General features: G+C 39.4%; 1 protein-coding gene across 10 annotated transcripts in view; it reads left to right on the forward strand.

Annotated features, from left to right (window-relative positions):
- VPS13B (vacuolar protein sorting 13 homolog B) overlaps positions 1-24,767 on the forward strand; it is a 485,868-nt gene that overhangs the window by 82,811 nt on the left and 378,290 nt on the right. For all 10 annotated transcript variants that reach the window (XR_006103742.1, XR_006103744.1, XR_006103743.1 and 7 more), the window contains exons 13-17: positions 1,078-1,269; positions 2,592-2,761; positions 2,980-3,174; positions 3,516-3,640; positions 17,494-17,675. Coding sequence is in view for 7 of the 10 variants with exons in the window: in XM_042465703.1 (XP_042321637.1) it covers positions 1,078-1,269; positions 2,592-2,761; positions 2,980-3,174; positions 3,516-3,640; positions 17,494-17,675 (864 nt within the window). In the remaining 3 variants the exon portion in view is untranslated. The remainder of the gene's footprint in view (positions 1-1,077; positions 1,270-2,591; positions 2,762-2,979; positions 3,175-3,515; positions 3,641-17,493; positions 17,676-24,767) is intronic.

The raw sequence follows: 24,767 nt of genomic DNA on the forward strand, positions 1-24,767 counted from the left end.
CAAAGATCCGAAAGTATATATTGGCTGAGAGAAGAGCCTTTTTCATTGGATTCAGGAGATTGCTGTTTCCCTTTCCATGTAGCCTCTGCATTCTCTCAGTTTCAGGAATGAGAAACCATCTAGTGCTGAGTCATGGCTGGTAGGGAGTCTGGCCATGTAGGTGGGAAAACGGTTTGGTTTGGGGAATTCCCAACTTGCAGATTTGCTGATGGAGCTTTTTCAACATGAATTGCCATCTCCATATCTTCTAACACATTTTCCTTTTGCTAAAATGTACATTGGGGGTAGAGGTGGGTTGCCAATTTGTATAGGCCAAAGGTTTATTGCTAACTGCCATTATGCCAGCTTCAACGTATGGCAACCCCATGAATGAGAGACTTCCAAATCACCTTGGCATCAACAGCCCTGCTCAGGACTGTAGTTTGATTGACTGAGTCTATCCTTCTGGAATATAGTCTTCCTCTTTTCCTACTGCCTTGTAACTTATCAAGCATTATTGCCTTTTCTAGTAAGTCATGTCCTCCCATGATATCATAGTTCAGCAGTCTCAGAAGTACACGTTCCATAATTTAAATTGTAATTTCAAGCTGCTCTTAACTTGAAGAAGAGATGGAATATAGAACATATTTTCCTGATGGAATTTATGGCAAATTTGGAGGGACAATTGAAACTGATCAAAAGATTTAGCTGTCATGCCATGCCATGCCACTGATGTACCTCCTGATGCAGTCACTTCAATAAAAGAGAAGTAGTAGTTCATGAGATCTAATTGGACCTTTCCTATGACATCTGTGCTTTGATCTCTAAAGAACATGTGTGTGCATAAATGGCTCCCCGGAGCAGGCGGACGCTCTGCTCTCTCAAGCCCTAATTTCGGCCCCAGATTGGTGCTTTTTGCCCATTTGTACTGGGCCATAGTTAAATTCTTTAATACTCATATAGCATTCTATTCTTTATAATTAGTCTGTAAATATAATATTTCTAGCTAATTTGTGATTATATAAACAAAACAGTATTTTCCTCTAGCATTATCCTGGAACATATTAACTATGTGGAAAAACCTTCGTTGTATTTCAGTGTCAGGAAATCAACCAGATGTGACTTCAGTAAAGACTGAAGACTTTGGCAATATTCAGGAGATGTCTTCAAAAAGCCTTATTGTAGGCCCTCTTAGTCTTCGCCTTGATAGCAGTGCAGTGCACAGAATCATGAAAATGGTTGTTTGTGCTTTAGAACATGAATATGAGCCATATAGCAAGTCTAAACTAGGTATGTAATCTTTTACTTCTTCTTACATTTTTAAAAATGTATAATGTAAATTGGTTACAGTGGAAAATGTTGACAGCAGATAAAAAGGATATGTAAAAGTTGTATGAAAGTTTGAATTGAATTGGGTCCTTTTTGTGTTGCTTGTAAGAACCCAGATGCAATAGTTCAGAAGTGCTGCAGCGCTACTGCCCGACAAGGAAGCTTATCACACTCGCCTTGGTCCCCGATCTGGGCATGGACAGGGAATGTGCATTGCTGAGGGAGAACGGATTTTATTGCACACCGCACTGTCCTCACGCTGGCCCCATGCCTTCGCCCGGCACCAGGCCATCCCCAATCAGGGCTCAGGCGTGTGATTTTGCTCTACCTGAAAGCTTCCGTCTTACAAAACCCACTCACCTGCACCATGATTGGGCCTGGCCGGGTGATGGCATGGGGCCGGCCTGAGGACAGTGCGGTGTGTGATAAAATCCGTTCTCCCTTGGCAACGTGCGTCCCCTGCCCATGCCCAGATCGGGGACCAAAGTGAGAGCGATAAGCTCCCAGAATAGTGTCTATTTAAGGAACTTATTGTGGTAACTTCAAAGAAGTGAAGGAAGGATATGGTATCACAGCAGTCATGTCTTTAAGATCCTAGAAGTATTTCCAGATCCATACTTGAAAGGGATACTTCCATTATTTGCACCATATAAATAATCTCATATTGCTTTAAAAGACTGGGAGATCAAGAGCTTACAGTCTAAAAATAAATACTAGGAAGACAATCAAGGAAGAGGAACAAAAGGCTAAAATCATGTTGAGACACTATGCCAGTGTAAAAATCATTGTCCAAGCTGTTGTACTTTCTCAGAGGTTTCAGAAGTGTGATCCCAAATGCAGTCCGTTGTTGGGCATTTGCACACATAGGCCTCTCTTTTATTATGTTAGTGGGTGAGGAGCTAATTGACCATTGAACAATGGGTGAGCTCAAGGCCATGGCATCCATTGTACAGTTGCAGGGATCTGGCTAACTACATCTGTGTAAGTGTATAAGAATATGGTTCAGTAGAAGCAGGGACAATGTTTGCTTGTTTTTCATTTAGACATACTTTGTCTTAGTTACAAGATGAAAGAGATAAAATTAAAATTAGGATTGACGCTAAGGTGAAATAAACTGTAGCAAATATATAAAGTTAAGGAAGATTTTTCTCTCCATAGAGTGTAAATGTTTCAGGGATTATAAATTTACAGGAAAATAGAACGAGTCATATAAAATAGTGGATTTAGAACACAATAGACATTTATTTTTGTCATAATGCTAACTTTGAGTAACACTATTACAGATTTTGTAGATGGAGCTAAAACTGTGCTAAATTCAGATGAAGTAGCAGCTTTGGAAGAGTATATTCCAACTCGAATCACGAACTTCACAATCCTGAAATGCACTGTTACTATTCCTATGGCTGAATTCAACTTGCTGGGCCATTTGTTGCCTATAATCATGGGTCAAAAGGTATTTTAATTTTGTTTGTGATTAATTATATATTTGGAATTTAAACCTAGACACCTATTTGGGTTGATGTGTTATAGGTTAACATAGCACATATATATTTGTATGTATAACATACAGGCATCATTTTTAAAAATGCAAACTTGGAAATGTTTGACTTAAATGTAACGTGTACTATAATCAAATTGTCTTGCATATTTTTCCCATTGTATTTCCTCAAGAGTTCAAGCAGCTTCTTAAATACTGCAAATCTTCAGCCTTTACGACCTCTGCCTTGCATCCAAATGCTTGTGGACAAAGTCGTCCTAGAACACTCTGTGCCAATGTACGCTGAACAGCTTGTGCAAACTGTTAGTAGCCTTAACCAACCATCTGATAACTTACTGCACTATTGTTATGCACATTGCTATCTTAAGGTAATTTATTTAATTATTTTTAAAAAGCCACCTATTTATTGATCCATAAATAGCCATTACTTTCCAATGCTACGGTTACGCCAATAACTTGGATATCACAGAGTCATATAACTTTATTAAATTTGGATTTATTTGATGTTTTGTGTCACTGGTTTAAATATATGCTCTGTTTTGAGCAATAAATATGCTGTATGTTAGAAAATTTGTACCTTATATTACTTCCTAACTTAGTTTTTCTAAATCTAGGTAAAGTAATATGTTTTTAAAAATTAAAATGATATACAATTTCAGTTCTTGTATTTTGTGTTCCACTACAACTTGATATTTTGGGTTTGTTTCAGATATTTGGTTTTCAGGCAGGGCTGTCCTCACTGGATGTTAATGGATCTTACAGTTCACCAGCTCCAGTTGTTCCCCCACTGAGTACTGCTTTTTATGGCAAAATGCTTAAACTTCCTAAATGCTGGTGAGTGTGAAGTTTTTAATACTGCAAAATACAGTAACTATGAGTATATAATAAACATTATCAATGAATTGTACATTTTATTATGCTAAATTATTATGCTAAATGTATACAACTGTGTGTATGTGGCAGGAGGCAAGTGTGTGCATATATGCCCTTACATATCTAAACACAAAGTACTCTAGAATTCAGCAGTACAGTGGGCCCTCTTTATACACGGGGGATCCATTCCAGGACCCCCCCCCCGGAGGATAGCAAAATCAGCATATGCTCAAGTCCTATAGACCTCAATGGTGGCGCGGTCACATGGCCGCACCACCATTGAGGACAATGGCACTTCCCCCCTCCCCGATGCTGGCCTCGCTGTTCTCTTCTGTTACCTCTTCATTCCTCTCTTCTGTTCCTCCTCCTCTTCTTCCCCGTCACTGTTGCCGCTGCTCTTTCTCCTCCTCCTTCTCCTCCACTTTCCTGCCGCCTCTTCTTCCTTCCTCTTAGGGCCGAAACAGACTGCAGAAATCATCCAGCATGAGAGTGCTTTAACTGCCCAGGCTCAATGCTAGTGAATGCTGGGAATTGTAGTTTGTAAGACATAGACTCTTCTCTGTCAGAGAGCTCTAGTTCCACAATAAACTACAATTCCCAGGATTCCCAAACACAGAGCCAGGGCAGTTAAAATGGTTTCAAGATGGATTATTTCTGCAGTCTGTCTCAGCCCTTTCTCATCTTTGCTCTTTCTCTTCCTCTTCTCCTCCTCCTCCACTTCTTCCCTGTTGCCGCTGCTACAGCTCTTCCTCCTCTTCCCTTGCCTTCTCCACCTTCCTCCTCCCCTCTCCATCATGCTGCTGCCGCTTTCCTGCTTTTCCTTCCTCCTCCTCTTCCTCTGCTTTCCCGTTCTCCTCCTCCTCCTCCTCTACCAACACCCCCCTCTAGGGTCTTTCTCCTCCTCTTCCTCTTTCCCACCTCCTCCTCCTGCTTCTTCTTCGCTCTTCTCTTCTTCCTCTCCTCCTCCTCCTTCTCCTATTGCTGCTGCAGCGGCTCTTCCTCCTCCTCTTCCCCATATCCTTCACTTTCTCCTCCTCCTCTTCCCCCCCTCTGTTGTCCTGCAGCCGCTAGTCCTCCTTTTCTTTCCTCCTCCTCCTTCTCCCTCCTCTTCCTCCTCCTCTGCCAACGGCCCCCCCCCCCCACGGGCTTGCCATCCGTGTATGCTTAAGTCTGTGGATGGCAAGTCTGCCTATACAGAGGGTGGACTGTATATAGACAACCCTCCATACCCATTGATTCTGCATCCTTGGATTCAACCAGTCATGGCTTGAAAATATTTTTAAAAACTAAAAAAACCAAAAGGAAGCCATGATTTTGCCATAAGGGACAACATTTTACTATGCTGTCGTATATAATGAATATGCATGGATTTTGGTATCTATGGAATAATGGAACCTGGAACCAAACCCCAGCAAATACTAAGGACCCACTGTGTATTGTTATTCTGCTTTATCATGCTGTAAACTTTCCAGTCTCTGGTCATATTATTAAGGTTCTCTTTGCTAGGAGACAAGTCCTTTTTCATTTAGAATTTTAAACTAAATATTGTTTGCTGATAACGCATTGTTATTGCTTGTTTCTGTCCTTTTTAAAATGAATACCACAGTTTATGGACTGATAGTGATTCATGTGTTGAAAATCTCTTTTCTTACTTGAGTCAATATCCCTAACTGCGGTCTGATATCAACTGCAGCAGCATGATAAATAATCTAGAGATGTGTGTTCTTTATTCAGAACATTTGTAAATGCTCTTTTAATTTAGTACCAGCAGAACTTCAGCATCTTTTTCATAAATCCAGTGTAGTCTTTGGTCTACCTCATTTTCTTGCTGTTTTGCATGGCTCTTGGAATTTTCTAGTTCTATTTTATGTATTCTTTGTTGATCTGGGTATGCGGTAAAGGAGCAAGTTAGGGAAAGTGGGCGAGGGGGCAAGGGGGAGGTGTGGCTATGGTCCATAAAAGCTATATTACCTTGACCAGGAATCCAGTTCCGAAACTGAGACACATAGAGTCTGTTTACCTGACTCTGAAGGCCAAGGACAGTCTGGAGATTCTGTTGGTCTACCGCCCACCCCGTAGCCTAACAGACTCCCTGGCTGAGCTGACACAGCTGGTCTCGGAGCTGGTGTTGGAATCCCCTAGGCTTATAGTCTTGGGGGACCTCAACATCCCCTTCGAGGCCAGCACATCAGCTCCAACAGGTGTGGCTCGGTTGTTCAAGGACTCCATGACAGCCATGGGCCTGTCCCAATTGGTCTCGGATCCTACACATTGTGCTGGCAACACATTCGATGTAGTCTTCTGTACGGACCAAGAATATCCATGGGTGGATATAAATGATATTTCTCCCCTGTCATGGATGGATCATTCTCTGGTCAAGGTAGGACTAAAAGCCATGATCCAAAAACCCCTCAGGGGTGGAGGGCCTATTAAAATGGTCCGCCCTCAAAAGCTGATGGAACCCAAAAGGTTCCAAGAAGCATTAGAGGGTGCTATGTTTGGGAACGATGGCGATTCTGCTGAAACCCTGGTTGACAACTGGAATTTGAATCTCCCTGGGGTAATAGACAGTATCGCTCCCAAGCGTCCTTGCCGGCTCCAAATAAAAGACCCTGGTACACTAAAGATCTTCGTCAGATGAAGCGGGCTGTGCAACAACTAGAGCGCTACTGGCGGAAACATCAGAACTTATCTGACAAGACACTCCATGAGAGCATGTTACGTTCCTACAGAGTGGCAATCGATGCAGCAAAGAATTTGTTCTGTGCTGCACAGATTGCATCGGCAGAGTCTTGTCCAGCAGAGCTGTTCAGGGTGGTTAGGGAATTAACACAACCCCCGGCCACCCTGAACCCCTTATTAGAGACAACTATAGCCTGTTGTGATGCCTTTAATGACTTTTTTGCCGATAAAATATCTCAGATAAGGGCTGATCTTGACGCCAGTCTTTTGACAGAACCTATAGCAGAGGCGTCCAGTGACTCTGGAAACAAGGTTATTCTGGATCGTTTTGAGTTTGTTAGTACCGAGGACGTGGACAAGCTCCTTGGTAAGGTGAAAAGCATGACTTGTCCTCTCAACCCTTGCCCTTCTTGGTTGACCGTTCAGGGAGGAGATGCTATAAAAACTGCATTACATCTTATAATAAATCCATCTCTTCGGGAAGGGATATTTCCACTGCCTTTAAAACAGGCAATAGTAAAACCTCTTTTGAAGAAACCCTCCCTTGATCCCCTGTTAATGAGTAACTATAGACCGGTCTCCCTATTACCATTCTTGGGCAAGGTGATTGAGAGGGCAGTCGCCTCTCAACTCCAAGCAGTCTTGGATGAAGCCAATTATCTGGACCCATTTCAAACTGGCTTCAGAGCGGGACACGGAGTCAAGACTTCCATAGTCACCTTAGTTGATGATCTCCGTCTGGGCATTGACAGGGGGAATGTGACCCTGTTAGTGCTCTTGGACATCTCAGCGGCCTTCGATACCATCGACCATGGTATCCTTCTGGAACGCCTGGAAGAGTTGGATATCGGGGGCACTGCGCTCCAGTGGTTCCAATCCTACCTCTTCAGAAGGTTTCAGTCGGTGAGGCTGGGGGATACTTGCTCTCGTAAAAGAGAGCTGACATCTGGCGTCCCTCAGGGCGCCATTCTATCCCCCCATGCTATTTAACATTTACATGAAGCCGCTGGGAGAGATCATGCGGAAGCATGGAGCACGGTGTTATCAGTACGGTGATGACACCCAGATCTATCTCTCCGTGTCTCCGACTGATACAGTAACTAAGGATGGCACCTTCCCTCTGGATTCCTGTCTGGAGTCAGTAATGGGCTGGATGAGGGAAAACAAACTCAAACTGAATCCAGAGAAAACAGAGGTACTCGTGATAGGCACCCCAAGTCCAGATAAGGAAATTTGCCACCCTATCCTTGACGGAATTATGCTTCCCCTAAAGGATAAAGTTCGCAGTTTGGGAGTACTCCTGCACTCATCTCTACAGTTATCATCTCAAGTAGATGTGAAAGCCAGGAGTGCTTGGTACCAGCTTCGACTGATACGGCAACTGTGTCCCTGTCTGGACCGAAAGGACCTTGAAACTGTAGTACATGCACTGGTAACCTCTCGCTTGGATTTCTGTAATGTGCTCTACATAGGGTTACCTTTGTACCAGGTTCAGAAGCTTCAGCTAGTCCAGAACGCTGCAGCCAGATTGGTCACGGGTACTTCAAAATTGGACCATATAACACCTATATTAAAATCTCTTCTCTGGCTGCTTATCAGCTTCCTGGCACAATACAAAGTGTTGGTCATTACCCATAAAGCCCTACATGGCTTGGGCCTGAGTTACTTGAAGGAGTGCCTCTCCCTACATAATCCACCCGCACCCTCAGAACAATGGGGAAATACCTACTTGAATACCCCAGGGTAAAATTAGCAGCAACTCATCAGAGAGCCTGTACGGCAACAGCCCCTGCCCATTGGAATGCACTTCCAGAAAAGATCCGACTCTGTTCCACATTGGAAGCCTTTAAGAAGGCATTGAAAACTTATCTTTTCCAGATAGCATACCCTCCTGATTCTCTTTAAAGATAGTAACCCTAATTAAGATCAAGATGTCCAACCACAACTGATAGTTTTTAATTGTTCTGTAGATGGTTTTAGACTTATATTGAATTGTGTGAAATTGTTGATGTAACTGTTGATGTAATTGTTGTTATATTGTATTGCTTTGTATTGTGACATGTGTCACATAGTTTGCACAGTGTGAACTGCTTTGATCAGGAGGAAAAGCGGTATACAAATAAAAGTTTTATTATTATTTATTATTATTATTATCTTTATTCACACAGATTCAAGTACAACAGAATATTTTTAGCAGTATATTTCTATATAGTGTTCCAGCAAGTTGAAAAGATCTGCTTTATTTACTTTTGGACATTAAACAGCACATATTCTAATTAATACACCACCAGGTGTAATTTAATTTTTCTTAGTCATCTGTTCATTGGTACTTAATTATGTGAGGTCGAAGGCTTTCATGGCAGGCATCCATAGTTTTTTGTGGGTTTTTCGGATTATGTGGCCATGTTCTAGAGTTTATTAATTACATTAATTCCATTCCACTTCTGCTAGTATTTCAGTGCATCTATCTAGATTTTAAGCTTAGGATAATGATGTGTGTTTGTGTGTATGTGTGAATGAAAAGGAAAACTACTTTCTGAGTAATTCAAGGTGCTATCCTTACATCTTAATCTCAGAAGCAATAACTTGGTTAGTGGAAAATGTGATACATAGGGATACATCAATATCCCTATGTATTTTTCTTATGATGGAATTTTGTTTTAGTAAATAAATAAATTTCAGAATGGTGTGTAAATAAATTGAATGTCCATGCGAATCTTAAATAATTTGGAAGGATGCATTCAAAAATATGTTTGTACTCATTTCTACTCACTTTGGTCTTATTGAATGGTTGCTCAAAATATGTATGTTGTATTTTGAAACTAGAGTGTATGGCACAACAAGGTGAAGCATACCTAAGCTAACAGATACTTTTGTTTGGAAGGAAAATATTGTTTCATTTATAATCACTCATTCCTTTGCAGGCCAGTGCAATAATGGGCTGAATTAAATAACTTAGTTTAACTTTGTTTTCTTTAGAGGCACATGTATGTATTTATGTGTGTGTATGTGTCTGTTAAAATTAATTTAGGCTAACGATATAACCTAAAAATAATAATTTGAGGATAATGAAGTAGAAATAAATGAATACTGCAGCCACATTGTTAAATGAAGTGTAGTATGAAGTGAATAAAACTCCAGATGAAATACATCAAATAGCACTTGAACTAAATCGAAATCAGCATGTGGATTGAAAGCATCATTGAAGCCATGCAGTGAGTGGGAACTAGTCTGGGAAAATAACCTGGTAATGTCATTAAACTTTTTTTCAAAATTATACCACCTGCTTTATTTGGATTTTGAGATTTCACATTCCAGAGTTGCTTGAAGTATACACATCTGATGATACATATGCTCTATATACACAACAGGCCATAGTTTTTAAAAACAAAGACATTTTATGAACTGTTATGGAATCCCCTAGGTAGTGTGTTTTGAATTAGCAGTGAAAATCTCAACTTTATTTCTGACATAAATCTATAAAATAGCTTTCAGTTTTCTTCTTTAAAAATAATTCCAAACAATATACATCCAATATGTGGTATTACAGTAATATTTGCACTTTTCAAACTCAATTTGACAAACTTGGGTAACATTCTTCATTGACATAGATGAAATAGCATAATTAAAGTTGGACAGTGTTAACAAAATATTTGAAATCAGCTGCAGAAAATAGTACTTTGATGTGCTTCTTTCAATTTTGTTCAAAGTATCATGATATTTTGAATATTTCAGAACAGCAAATAACCTTAATGTTTATAATATTGTTACAAAGAAAATAGTATCTTATTGATCACCACGTTTAATACTATTGAAAGTTCTGCTTTCAAAAATAGTTTTTGAAGGCTTGAATTTCTGATTTTGAAAAGGCAAAACATAAGAAACAAATAGGGAAACCAAGTTGTTGAGGAGTTAAGTACAAATGAAACAAGCAGGCATTAAACTGTTTGTAAATTTGATTGCTTGCCAGTTGAATTACATGCATAAAATATCCTAATAAAATATCCTAAGGTACTGTGGGATTAGTTTATAAACTAGTCCATAATGGCTTTTCACTCCTTGCCTCTCTTCACACTATTAAGTGCCGAATTGGAGCAGCATGAAGAGGACATTTTCGTGGAGGTCATAAATAAGTTTCAGAGACCTCCCAGCCTCATCCTACTTTTAATGTGCGTAGTGGAAACTGTATTTCCCCAATAATCCTGGACAGATTACAACAAAAACCCAGTTATCCTTGATGGAGTCAGAATATTTACGGAAAAGCTCTATGTTTCTCGCAACTGTTATTGAGTAAGAGTATGATTTTCAGTGAGGCAATGAAGTCTCATTGACCGCACTTATCTTGAGATACAGTGTAGGTTCTTGACAGTTGCATCATTTGAGAATTAGATTTGATCCCCATCACATTGCTTCATACCAAATCCTGTGCAGCTCCAGTTACTGTATATTGCACTGTGTTCCCAGGGTGTTGATGCTCATTGTAACTTGTTCATTTGGAATGTGAGCTCTCCTTGAATGCCTTGGGCTGTATTTTTTTTTTCATTTTTATGTAGTTGGCTCGCTGTACAACAGGTGAAAAGTGTAAATCTGGGATAGGTATATATTATAAGACACACCAGTATTGCTAAAATTGACCTTGATTAAAACTTCAGTGAAATTTAACATAGACAAACTGCTCTTTCTATAAGTAGATGTCCCAGATTCTGAGGATATCTCAATTAGGTACTTCAGAGCATGAACATTGCCTGCTTATTCTTGAAAATGCTTCTGCATACCTATGTCACTATCAAGACTGAGTGATTATTCCTAATGTTCGTGTAAGTAGTTAAGTCATTTCCCACAAACAGTTCCATATATAAGTTGCTGATTTAAGGGGAACAATGAGTCAAATTCTATTAATTATTGCTTAAGAGATACTTAGTACAATTGGATTCCTTTGGTACCATGTATAAATACAAGTAAATTCTGGAGGCATTAACATTTAAATATTTTATACAAATCCTGAAAACATTTCATACAAATCCTGGGAACCTCTGAAGTCCAGAAGAACGTTCAATTTTAATTTAACTGATCTTCAGATATTTTGCTTAAGGTCTGGAATGTTGAATGGAAGGGACATGTCCTTGTTGTTCCTTCCAGTCATTCACAAATTTTAGCTCAGTGAATAGTCATCCTCTGCTGACTGTTACTGGACTGATGCCCAAAAAAGAGACATTATTTCCCTATGCTCAGATTCCAGGTTTTTGTTTTTCCATGTAGACTTGAACATATTTTCTTGGTCTTGTAAAGAGATAGAGTTACAATAATTTTTCACCTATGTATATGTTTTCTGACTTTATTATGCATTGTTGTAAAGAGAAGGAGAGTAGTGGTCGGGTTGAGCGGGCGAGTGGGGGGCTTGAGGACCCAGAAGCGGTGAGGGGTGGAGAAAGGACCCAGCTGGAGAGGGGGAAGCAATTAGGGGTTACACCTGCGGAGAGGGGTGAAGCCCCAGAGAGTCTGAAAAGGAGCAAGGGAGAGGCGCTTGGGGGGAGGAGAGTGACCGGAAGACGGGGACGTGGTGAGGAGACGGGGCAAGGGAAAGAGGAGGTGCGCTCGGAGACAGGAGGAGGACGCCGAGGTCGACGGGCTTACTCCCTGGGAGGTAGAGTGCGTGTAGGCCCAGTCTTGACTACTCACCCCGCCTGTCCCCGGGAGGAGATTGGAGGTGGAGGACAGCCGTGGAACCCTGAAGTAGGTTGGAGAAGAGAAGGGCTGGGAGAAGGAGAGGAGTCGTGGTGGGTGTTAAGGGAGGGGCGCCAGGCAGTAGCAGCGGCCCCGAGACCCGCGACGAGGGAAGGACAGGGAAGTCCAGTGTGGGATTATCGTCCTCCCCGCTCACGCATCCTGTGAAGAAGGGCCCCATTGGTTGGCTGCAAGCCCCAGGAGAGAGGAAGAATTCCTTGCTGGTCCAGTGAAGCAACTAGGTCAGTGGCACAGGAACTTCGGGCCTAAACTTAAGTTGTCAACTCCAGTGAAGTAACTGGGAAGTGGGCATATGCAACTGTGTGACTTGGAACCAGGAATAAACGGGCTTTGAGTTTGGTTGGCAAAGTTATATCAGCCTCAGTGTTTGTTTGTAGCGACTTTTTTTTGCATACATGGAGCCAATCCCAGGGGCGGCGACCAGGGGCGTGGCAGCCACGCCCACAATTGTAATCATGTTTTATTCTTTGTAAAAATGATTCTGGTTATCTACATGTATCAAAACGTGTGATGTGGGTTTTTGGAAAAAGTAGAATGGCAAATTTCCCAATGCTCTACATAATGTTATCTGATTAGCACATTTGGTTTAAGTATTATATTGAAACACATTCAAAACTTAAAGTGAGAATTTTCAACCCACATTATTCAATTTTTTTCCCTGTAATAGCAAAGATGCCAGTTATTTAATTTATCGTATTTATAGACACCCCCCCCCCCCCATCCCCATAAAGTCAACACTGGTTTTGTATGGCTTAGTTGTTGTTGTGTGTCCTATGGTTGTTTCCAATTTATGATGACTCATGAGGGGTCATTTTTGCATGCAAAAATGATTTATCATGTGGTTTTCTTGGCAAGATTTGTTTAGAGGCATTTGTCTATGCTTTCCTATGAGGTTAGGAGAGTGTGACTTACCTAAGGTCACCCCAATGGTTTTCCATGGCTGAGTAGAGATTCGAACCCTGGTTTCTCAGAACTCCAGGTTAAGGGATTACTGTTATGGAAATGAGAACAAAAATGGTGGAACATTACTGAGAGTGATACATCACTTCCAGTATCTATTATGTATGATTCTTGTGTTGTAAAAGGATCAAAATTCCTGGAAACAGATCCATTGTTTCTTTTTTCCATCCAGATATTCTCTTCTCCTCTCCCATATCTATGTCGTCACATTTTCTAGGGACTGGAATATTGACTGATTCACAAATTTCTGTTAGTTGTGTTACAGTATGTATGCATTTATTAAATTATTGCACTTACATCCTGCCTTTCTCCCAAAGTGGGAACTAAGGCATGAAAGTAATGGCAATCACTGTTTACTGTTGGAACAGTAGTTTAAATGGCTATCTTTGGGGTATTTGATGCCTTTCTTCACATTATGGAGGTAATTGCTCTAAATTCCTTTCATAGGGTAAGTGTACGTTGGGTGACATCTTAAAAGACCAACACCTTTGCTCATTTAATCTCCAGTATAAGATGGCTATGCAAGGTTTTCATCACCTGGATTGTTCACAAAGATATCTCTTAGGTGTTAGTCTTCTGAAATGTAGGACCTGTCACCCTGTGAATTCATTCAAAAATGTGTGGGGTTATATGGATGTTATGGTTTAGTTTGTTTGAATAGAGAGGATAATCTTTGCTGTGTTGCTCTGTATCATTTTCTGGAATCCCCCTCAGTCTAAGGCAGAGGTTTTCAACCTTCCTAATGCTGCAACCCTTTAATACAGTTCCTCATGTTGTGGTGACCCCCAACCATAAAATTATTTTCATTGCTACATGCAAATACGTGTTTTCCAATAGTCTTGGGCAACCCTTGTGAAAGGGTTGTGCGACCCCCAAAGGGGTCCCGACCCACAGGTTGGGAACCACTGATCTAAGGTTATACTGTTGACTTCATTTTTCTACATTTTAGAATTTGTTTTGAAGATCCATATTTTTCATTGTAATACTTGAATTTTTATATTGTTTATGATGCTCAGTTGTAAAGCTTAATTAGTGGCCTTTTCCAGTTTGGGAGTTTTGATGAGAGGTTCCAGGGCCATGGTCTAGTCCTCTATCAGTTTTGTGCTCTAATTACAACTTTGACCTACATTTCTAAAATGAAGTACTCCTGTATCTTTCCCCCTTTGTTCCCTTGAAAGAGTCTGACGTCCTTTTGTAGGCTGTTGACTTTGTTTCTTTGTTGTGAATTTTGTTGGTGTTTTTGCATGCAAAAATGATTGTAGATCATTTCATTCTTCTTGGGGATTTTATAATTTTCAGATGAATATGTGTAGTTTTGACAGGTTTTGAGAGATAAAATGGGCTGATTGATTTGCAGAGAGAATGTCTTATGCCACATTCTGTGCTATTGCCTGAAGGCTCCTATACAACAAAGTAGTAATGAACAGAATAATGTGATATTAAACATTGTGCATAAAATAAGTTTAAAACATGTGGCTACACAGACAAGACATACCATCTGGAAGGTCATTTTTCCCTCTTCCCCGCCTTTTTATTCTACAGATTAAGGAGAGAGATCTAGGAACTAAATTAATGCTGCTTTAGAGGTAGAAAAGAACAGTAGAAGGGAAATTGATGCAGTGGTTTGTGATTGGAATGTGGTTGGTGTAAATTAATTTGAGGTGTAATTAAGTGATAAATAATACTGTTCAAATACAGCAAGTTTGTCTTCTTTTCCTTACAATAGCTTAAATATGATGAAATTCACTTAGAAGAACTTTGTGTAGATGCCAGCTAAATGTATCCAGGCTTTTTCTTATTTCCCTCCCTCCTAAAAGTAGTTACCAGGTTCTAGTAGCAGGTCTTGTGTTGGAAAAAATGAACTAATCTTATTTTACTGTACAGGATATGAGTAATAAAAAAAATAATTTTTGGAAATACTTGGCAAGTTCCGGTCTTACATTTTGGGACTCTGTATAAACCTGTAGAGCCAGCTGTTCATTGCAGTGTTCTTTCAGTCACTAGGAGGTGTTGATTTTAAAGGAATGAGTTGTTTTTTCTAAAGATACACATTGGTAATATTTCATAGCAGGTCTGTGAGTTTGTGTGAATTGGTTTCTTGAATCCAGCTGCTTGGAGGGCCAAATCATGTTTTTATTGAAGAACAGTAATTGTAATTAGCTTAAATAGTACATCAGATTTTTCTTAAGTCTTTAAGTGAAATTACTTGAAAATAAAGAATTCAAATGAGTACAGATTTTTTTTCTTTTTTTAAAAAAATAAACAAACTGCATACCATTGCATAATGAACATTGCTTGTCCCTTCTTTACATCTGTACTGGAATTGTTCCAGCTTTGGCTTTAATGAGTGGTAGAAGCCTTTAGCTATATAAGGTTTATCTCTCCCAAGAGAATAATAATGGAGTGATAGTTTTTTAATCTGTTCTTCTAAATGGTCATATGTAAAATGCATATTTTTAAAGGACAAAGAGAGGGAGCTTAAACATTTTAAAGATTTTAATTATTTAATGTTAGCATAAATGAATAACAAAACTGTAAGAGATGAAGATGTGGAAGATCTGCTTTACATTCTACATGTCATATTGCATGATATATCTTACCCTGGATATTGAGTCTTCCAACGGTATCATTTATATTTCAACATGTTTATAGTGAAAACATAATTCCAAAATTATTTTTCATCTTCAATTACTCCCAGTCAAAATTTCCTTTAACAAACATTTGTTGACCATTTGGTACAGTAGAATGTACTGGTGTGTGTGTATGTGTGTGCATGCGTGCATGCCCATCCTGCTTTTGAATACAGTACGTAATATTTTCTTTAAATTCTCCCCATTCACTTAAAATCAGTATCTTTGTCCCAGAGGAAGTATTAAAAACTACAGTAAGTTTTAAAATTTGCATATTGTTAAAAAAGGGTCTTATTTAATATAGTGTTACTAGTCATCAGGGAACTTTTTATGTGGAAGCTGTAAGTTTAAAAGTCACTGTAGTTCAGTACAGTAGCAGTATTTCACATCACACCAGAGACTTGTTTTAAAATGAAGTTATTCACAGATTTGGTATTAGAGATAGTTATTATTGCTACTCATATTACAAACTACATACTTTTGTATCCTTGTCAGAATCCTGTAATGGAAAGAGAGAGACAGTTAGAGATGTTTTTATTTAATAACTTTTTATTATATTTGTGTACTAGTCTTTTTCCCCCAAACACACTGCTGAAATAATCCAGTTTGAGATCGCTTTCACTGCCCTGGCTCAATGCAACGGAATTCTGAGAAATGAAGTTTTGTGGGATATTTAGCCTTCTCTGCCAGAGAGCTCTAAACTACAATTCCTAGGATTCCCTAGCACAGAACCATGGCAGTTAAATTGGTCTCAAACTGGATTACTTCTGCAGTGTGTTTTGTACCCAGTGATACATTTTTTACATTGGTCTTACAGTTACTGGAAATACAAGGTCTCATTCTTCCTAGACAGAAGGCACACAACAACAAACGTAATAAAATATATCTCAGGAAGTAGAATTCAAAGATATAGAGATCTTGTTGTACCTGTGAGACTAAATGCATCTGAGGAAGCAGACTTTAGGAAAGCTCATGCTGCCAACTTCTTTCTCCTTGCTGTGGCAACCTCCCTCTATCTTCTTGTGGCTGAGCCAGCCAGCTGAGGCCCCACGCGGCTACACTGCCTCTGGAGCAGGCCTTGCCATGGCGGCCCCCTTCCTTGAGGCCCAGCACGGTTCTGATGCTGGAGGGGGCTTTCTTGGCTTTGGCGACTTCCTTCCTCAGAGCCTAGCTCCCTTGCTAGGCCTCGCTGGGCTCAGGGGGGGGGGCCTCGGGGCAGGGCCCCCACCACTGCCTACCACACGGAGCTTCAGCCAGCTTGGCCCCGAGGAGGGAGGCCTCCGCAGCAAGGCCCCCAAACATGGGGGGGAAAAAACATTGTGGGAAATGTCCCCTATGCCCCCTCAAGGTCATTTGGAGGCAAAAGGACTTTTTGATCTTTTGTGAAGGCGGGTATGGTGAGGGCATGCTGCCCTCCAAGGTCTCCTGGGGTGCCAATACAGCCCCCCAGCCTTCCATAGTTGCCCACTCCAGCTGTAGACTGTGTTTGTACAAATGATAAAACTTGTGTTCTGTCAAATTTGGTGGCATTCTATTAATAAGGCTTGATTTATTTTTGGAACATATTAAAAGCCTTTAAATGGTGGAAAAATAGGAATAAATTGACCCTGAGTATTAAAGCTTTAATAGAACAGCAACATTAATTTATGTTTATAATTACAAATCAATTATGTCAAAACTGATACTACAGTTTATGTAATTTTCTTTAGACCAACTGAGCTTTTTCTGTCTTTCCACTTCCATGAGTAGTGTTCTACATTTATTTCAACAATTCTTTGTTTTGTTCTTATTTCTCAGGTCCAAGTGGTCTAATGTTGCAGTGAAAGAATGCATATTTGAGCTTCCAAATCTCACAATTCAAGCAACAAGGGCCCAAACTTTTCTAATGCAAACCATTTGGCAGAGTTGGGCTTATACTGGAAATGTTAGTTCACCAGTTGTGAATGAAGCTTTAGTGAATGAGGTCTTCCAGTTACCAGGTAAATGCTATACAGTATATTGTTTTAGCCAATACTGTAGTTTGATAGACTTGCCCTAGCATAATATTTTTTTGGTTTTAGTAAGGGATTATAAACAAAACTTGATATTCTGTCATCCAACTTTTAGGGATGCTTAAATTGGAAAACAAATATTTCATCTATTTGAGTCCTCATGGTTATAATCCAGAGTACATCAAACCATTAGGCATTATTTCTGTCAAGAATTTCAAAATGTATTTATGACCGATTCCCCCCCCCCCATTACAGTTGTGTCCTAATGTAATAACCTGATATTAATATGTACAAACATGGAGTAAAACATACTGATGTGGGCTTAATGTAATTTTTGGCCCCTACACCAGGAATGGGAGTCATGTATCCTTCCAATGTTGTCAGTGCAAGTCCCATCAGCGCTAGCTAACTTAGCCAGTGATGCAGAATGCTGGAGTTTGCATTCCAACAGTATGTGGAGAGCTGCACTATTCTCTGCTGTAGACTAAGCGCAAACCTACTTAGTTGCAAATAGGAGAGTAAATGACAATGGAGTTCATGGATGATTTTCTTATGAAACTGAACATGAGGTGAAGCTGTATCTTTAAAAAGCATCACAGGCAGTGTATGCTTAACTCTGTTTTATCGTTGTTGGATCATAGCTCCATTCTTCTAGCTTCCAGGCATTTATTATTATTATTATTATTATTATTATTATTATTATTATTAACCTTTATTTATAAAGCGCTGTAAATTTAATTTTCCATGACCAACTGAAATGCCAGGTGGATATCTACTGAAATATCCTTAATACACCTCTGTAGGAACTCTTCATTCTGAGACTTTTCTAACAAGACCCGCTACAAAAACATTGTTGTCTTGGTACTTGTTTGGCATGACTCATGTGTCAGGACACACCATGACTTGCCTAGTGGACAGTGGGTAATCTTGTTGGGGTGGGGTGGGGATTTGCAACAATACCAATGCCATGGTCATATCTGATTCTCATAATGTTTAGTTTTTCATGGGTAGAACCAAATGGGTCCACGGCATTGCTAATATCCCTTTTGTAGATACTGCTCACCTTCTCATCTCTTCTACATCTTCCCTTGCCTTGCTTCATACTGTCATGGTGTTCCCTCGCTTGTTTCTTGCATACTGCTGCTCACTCTCCCATCTCTGCTCATCCCTCTCTTGCCTCACCTTGCATTGTCACAGTCCACTCCTCACTTGTTTCTTGTGCACCACTGCTTGTGTCTTTCACTGCCCTGTCTCTCCTGCTTCTTCCTTGCTTCATCTTGCTTCATCTTAATGAGCCTCTTACCTGCTTTTTACACACTACTGCTTGTATTCCCATTTTCCTTTTCTCTCCCTTGTCTCACCTTGTATCATTGTGGTGCATGCCTCATTTGTTTCTTATGCACCATGCTCACTCATCTGTCTCTCCTACTCTGTTCCGACCTCACGCTGTGCTTTTGTAATGAGTCCCTTGCTTGCTTCTTGCACAATGCCTCAGATCACTCACTCCTCCTCCTTTAATCCCTCTCTCTTACAGCCCCAGTGCTCCCCTTGTTACAGGCTGGGCAGTTTTGGTTGTCAGCTTTGAGGCCTGGAAATATATATATAAAGTATGGAGCATAACCTATAGAGTATGAGATATAAAGTATAAGATAAAATGCAGATAACTATGTGTATCAAAATGTGTGTGTGTGTGTTACTGGGAACAAACAACAGGTTAATTCCAGTTAAAACACTTAATCAAATGTGAAGAAAGAGAGGAGAGTGTCTGCGTTTCTATGAATATTGAGACCAAAGCAAATCTGACCAATAATGCATAATGTAAAGGCTGAGTCCTTACAGAAGTGTAACATTTGACTTGCCATATTGTTGTTGTGTTCATTTCCAACTTGTATTGGCACAGAGATGAACCTATCACGGGCTTTTCTTGGCAAGATTTGTTTGGGAATGGGTTGCTGTTGCCTTCCTCTGAGGCGAGAGAATGTGACTTGCCCAAGGTTATCCATGGGATTTCTATGGCTGAACAGGGATTTGAACCCTGGTCTCCAGAGTCATAGACTAACATTGAAATCATTATACCACACTGGCTCTCTAAGTTGCCATATACTGTAATATAATGAATATATAATGCATTACATGCAACACAATGTAATGTGGTGAAAGCATGTCAAGAGAAGGGCAACCAAAATGGTGCAAGTTCTGGAAACCATGCCCTATGAAAAGCGACTTAGAGAGCTAGGTATGTTTAGCCTGGTGAAGAGAAGCTTAAGAGGTGATATGATAACCCTTTTTAAACATTTGAAGGGATGACATACTGAGGCTGGAGCAAGTTTGTTTTCTGCTGCTCCAGAGGATATGGAGCAATAGATGCAAACTACAGGAAAAGAGATTTTAGGGAGTTAATCCTGCTGCCTTGGAACATTTTTGCCAACTAAACAAAATTTAGTTTTGAGTAGACCCTGAAATTATTGTCATTAACCTGTCTGATGCAGATGTTTGCTAAGAAATGTTTAAAATGATCTTGTGATAAAAGGCTGAAGCATATGGCCCAGAAGGAGCGGCCTCTGGCCACTCTGGCTTCGATCACGCTGGAACCATAGTGACTGTATGGCCTGCTTCCAAAGTGGGCCACTGCTGCAGTTTCAAATGGGTTGCTGACAGGACTGGATTAAATTCGCTCCTTTTTGGGCTGGCTTTTCCCGGCTTGGCACAGCTTCAGAGCAGCTTCTGGCTGCTTTGGGAGTGTGTGTCATGTAAATGGCACACTCCCAAAATGACCAAAAGCCACCTTATTTCCATGTGCGTTTTGGGCCAAAGAATTTTTTTTTAAGTTACTCTCTCTAATACTCTTACTTAGAAAGAAAGACTAATGAAAGTCCTGGGAATGGCATTTTGACATTAGGATGTAGATTTTCTGAAATTAAAGTGTTTAAAAAGGTATGGTTAGTGTTACAACTGTTTATTAGTACATCATTCTTTAGCAATGTATTTCTTCCCTAAGAAAACTCAACATTCATGGGGTCAACATAAGTCGACAGGTAACTTGAAGGCATGTGCACATACACACACACATGGTATAAGTATAGTGGCCTTGTTCAAATTTCAGTTCAGCCCTGAGCTTATTAAGTGGCCTTCAGCAGGCAATTACTTTTTTTTACTTGCGCATAATAATTATAGTAGCAGAATAATTTAATAAAAAAGATTATGTGTATACTTTGGAGACAAGCTTGGCAAAAGGATTTGTATCACATATCACAAAGTAACAAAATTTATTTATTAATGAGTAACAGTAGCAACCAATTCTAGCTCTTCGATACTTGTACGATGGTCATGTTTTCCAGTCACTTTATCAGAATCCTACTTCACAGTTTTTAGGTTTATGCTGAAACAATATTAAATGTATATCTAAAAGGTAATGGATGGTCTTTTTCAGCTCTATTATTCTATGATTCTAACTATCAATAAATGTGACCTTTTGCTTTGGAATTTTCATAAGTATTTGGCTGCAGCCACATTGATATGCCAGAACATAAATGCAGTTGCATGTGGCTTTGGTTTTCTCTGGGAACTGGAACTTGCTACTGCATTTTCCTTGTCCTGTTCAGGTAGTCCATAATTTTGTTGACAGTCCAGTACCATTAACCTGGTATTTTTAGGAAAATTGCTTGCAGACCTTAAATTTCTCTGCTTAAGGTGATCAAATAGGCATTTGAATCCCTCATGTAAATGATGTATTAAAGTTAAAATAAAATCTACTTTCCAGAAAGTAACTGCAAAACTATTTTATGCAAGACTTCATGTGGGATACCTTAATGGTTGAATAATAAATTTTACCTCATAAAAATGAAATTCAATAATACAGTAGCTTTCTCAATGCAGTAGCATCTGGTTAAATCTCAGGAGAGCCAATATTTTCCAACTCATTAGGATCATGTCGTTCTGTATGTCGTCAACATTGACTTAGCCAAGCTACCTTTACTTACATAACCGCCAAACTATTAAATAGGTCTCTTGTGGAGTGAAGTCAAATATTCCTCTTATTTTCCTTTTGCCTTGGAAGAAGAGAAGAAAATGTACATGTTGTAACATTTAAACATCTGGTCAAAACCACATCAGGGTAATGCTAAGGAAAGTAACAGGATTCAGAATTCTTCCCAGGTGTGCATATAAAAAGGGGGTTGGAGTCACTGCATAGTTCTTTAACCACTTAGGAAAAAGATTGAAATATAGTGATTTGCTGTTCTAATGCCCCTGTTTGAAATCTGCTCTTTCCCTCATTCTCTTTTTTTAAAAAAGTATTTTTGAGTTCAGTTGTAATGTAAGTTGTTGCGCTTTAATCATTTCCTTCCAAAGTACTGGCTTGGAATGTGTGTTCCACATAATACAGCCAAAACTGCTGCTTATTTTGAACAGTACAGGTTTGATTTTAAACAACATGCAATCTGTGCTTTTGTGAGTAACTGCTCAATTGTGGCATAGTGTGGATACAAGAACCTTCCTGAGTGTAAACATTTTTCTTTTCCTTTGTCGATTGTGGTGCATTACAGAATTCTGATTCATATATAGGTTTCTGTGCTCAATTCTGGTGCACTGTCTTACAGTATATCCATATTGCCTCCATGGGTCTAGCATGCCATGCCAAAGAAATTGTCATTGTTAGCTTTCATAAAGCAGTTTTTGGCAGTTCTTTTGCATTTAGAAGCAGATGGTTTATAGCTGGCTACAGTTGGAAGCAATGTACAGAACAGTTGTTAGGGATGCCTCGGAGAGATTCAGTGGATTTGGTCATCTGAGATTCTCAGCCTTTGAAAAACAATTCTGAGTAATTTTCAGGATTGGTATTTCCTGTAGTTAGTTACATTTCCTGTAGAGAGTTACAACACTTCACAAGTTAGTTTCAGAAGGAAATGTGGTGCTTTATGAAAAGAGGAGTCATGAGGCTACTCAGATTTAATTTTGAATGCAAGTAAGTTTATTTAATTAATGTTCTTTTTTTAAAAAAACAACAACACCCAGAGATAAAAAAAAAACTTATTAACATTTGTCACCAGTACTTGTGCAAAATAAAGGCATGTTTAATACTTAAAAGGATAAAATAAATAGTTTTTGGGAGCACAACTACTTCTTTGCACCGTTCAGTAGGCGCTCTCTTTTTAGTCTGTTTGCCTTATTTCTGGTAACACAACTGTAAATATCCCGTTCTTATATGTCTTGGATTCCCAGGATATTAATGTCATAGAACAGTCAGGTGCAAATATTCTAATTTTCTAATATAAGAAAGTACACCAGAGTTGAAAATCCCACAGTGGATTTAAGTTGGCTGCAACAAGAAAATGGCAGCCAAGCACAACTTTCTTACAAATCTGTGCAAGAAATACATACTATAGTCTTGAGCCAAGATAGATGCTGACAGCTGAGATAGCTTCAAAGCGTTGCTGTTCTGAGTTTTGGCAGCAGAAGGAGCTTCAAAGAAATACTGACTCAGCTGTTTTGCTCCCTCCCCCTTTACTTAATCCTGGGCTTTCATTACCTGTCACCTTTTTCCATGCTAAGTTGAGGAGTTATTTTGTGCTAGTGCTTAAGTCAGTAGACCTAAATACTGAGCAGGTTGAATTGTAAGGGGGCAGGGCAAAAATAAATAAATAAATAAATAAAAATTCACCATCCCTTTTCATAGCTGTTTGTTAGCTTTAGTTGCTGAATAGCCAAGATTGTGCTTACTGAGTACTTTATTAAGCAGACCGAACTGAAATTCTGCTCCTTCCACTTGTGGAGAAAAGAATGCTGGATGATTCCATTTACTTATATTACAGCCTTCCCTCCTGCTCTCTAATGCTTGAGCAACAGTTCTCTGCTGGACATGCTGCAGTATCCCAAGATACTAAACTTGCTTGGTCTAACCTTGAAGCATTAGCTGTTCTTTTCCAAGTCCACCTACATGTTCCATTATTTCCCCAGTTTCTACTGTTATTCTGTGTGCAGGAACCTGTGTGATACATGGTTCATTGACTACTTCAAGGTTAAGAACTGGAAGTTAATGCTTTGGCCACAGTGCACAGCAGCTGTGTATATATTATCAAAGTCAGGATGCATATAAGAGGAGTAAGAATGTTCTGTCTTATTATCCTCATATACAGTGAGCAGGATTCTGTCCGAGAGTCCTGAATGTTGTTGTAAATCAAAAAATCCTAAAGAAATTAAGACCATTTTCTATGAGCAGTGTTACCGCCTTGAAAGACTAATTTATTTATTTTCACTCTTAGTGTATTGTTTCTTCATTGTCAAAGGCAATTCTAGGACAGCATGAATAAAAGACAGCATATGACTATAAAAATTAAACTGGTGCATACAAACTAGAAATAAAATAATCTAGAAATAAATAATTAAAATTAATAAAATATAATAATTAAAATTTTAAAAATCTAGAGCAAATTAGTTTGCAAGTCTAATTCAATTTTAAAATTTCAGGTCACCTCAAAAAGCCGGGACAAGTAGATCCATTTTAATTTGGTGCAGAAAATAATACCAAGTCAGAATGCTTCTACAGAGAAGATTTCTCTTAAATGCACACTAACCTCTCAGTGTGTCACCCCCAGCATTTGGGCCTCAGAAATTTGGTACACCAGATTGTGAGCATTAATATCAGTCTACATTTATATATTGCATGTTCAATTAAAAAAAACCTCAGCTAACTGAAAGGTTGTTGTTGTGTGCCTTCAAGTCATTTCTGACTTATACCAACCCTATGGCAAACCTATCAATGGGTTCTCTGGGCAAGATTTGTTCCGAGGAGGTTTGCCATTTGCCTTCTCTGAAGACTGATAGCATGCAACTTGCCCAGGGTCACCCGGTTTCATGGGTTTCATGGCCCAGCAAGGAATCGAACCCTGGTCTCCAATACTCAAACCACTATGCCACACATGTTCTGTATTTTGATTTTTTTAAAAAAAACTTTAGCTGTTTTAAAGATTAACCACACTGAATTAGTTGGTCACTAAAATCTTTCTAGCCAGACACTGTAAATATGTAGTTCTGCTGGGAAAGAATGGCTGATTAAAATTTGAGATTGCTAAAATGAATATA

The sequence above is a fragment of the Sceloporus undulatus genome, chromosome 4 (assembly GCF_019175285.1).
Source record: "Sceloporus undulatus isolate JIND9_A2432 ecotype Alabama chromosome 4, SceUnd_v1.1, whole genome shotgun sequence".
NCBI lineage: Eukaryota > Metazoa > Chordata > Lepidosauria > Squamata > Phrynosomatidae > Sceloporus > Sceloporus undulatus.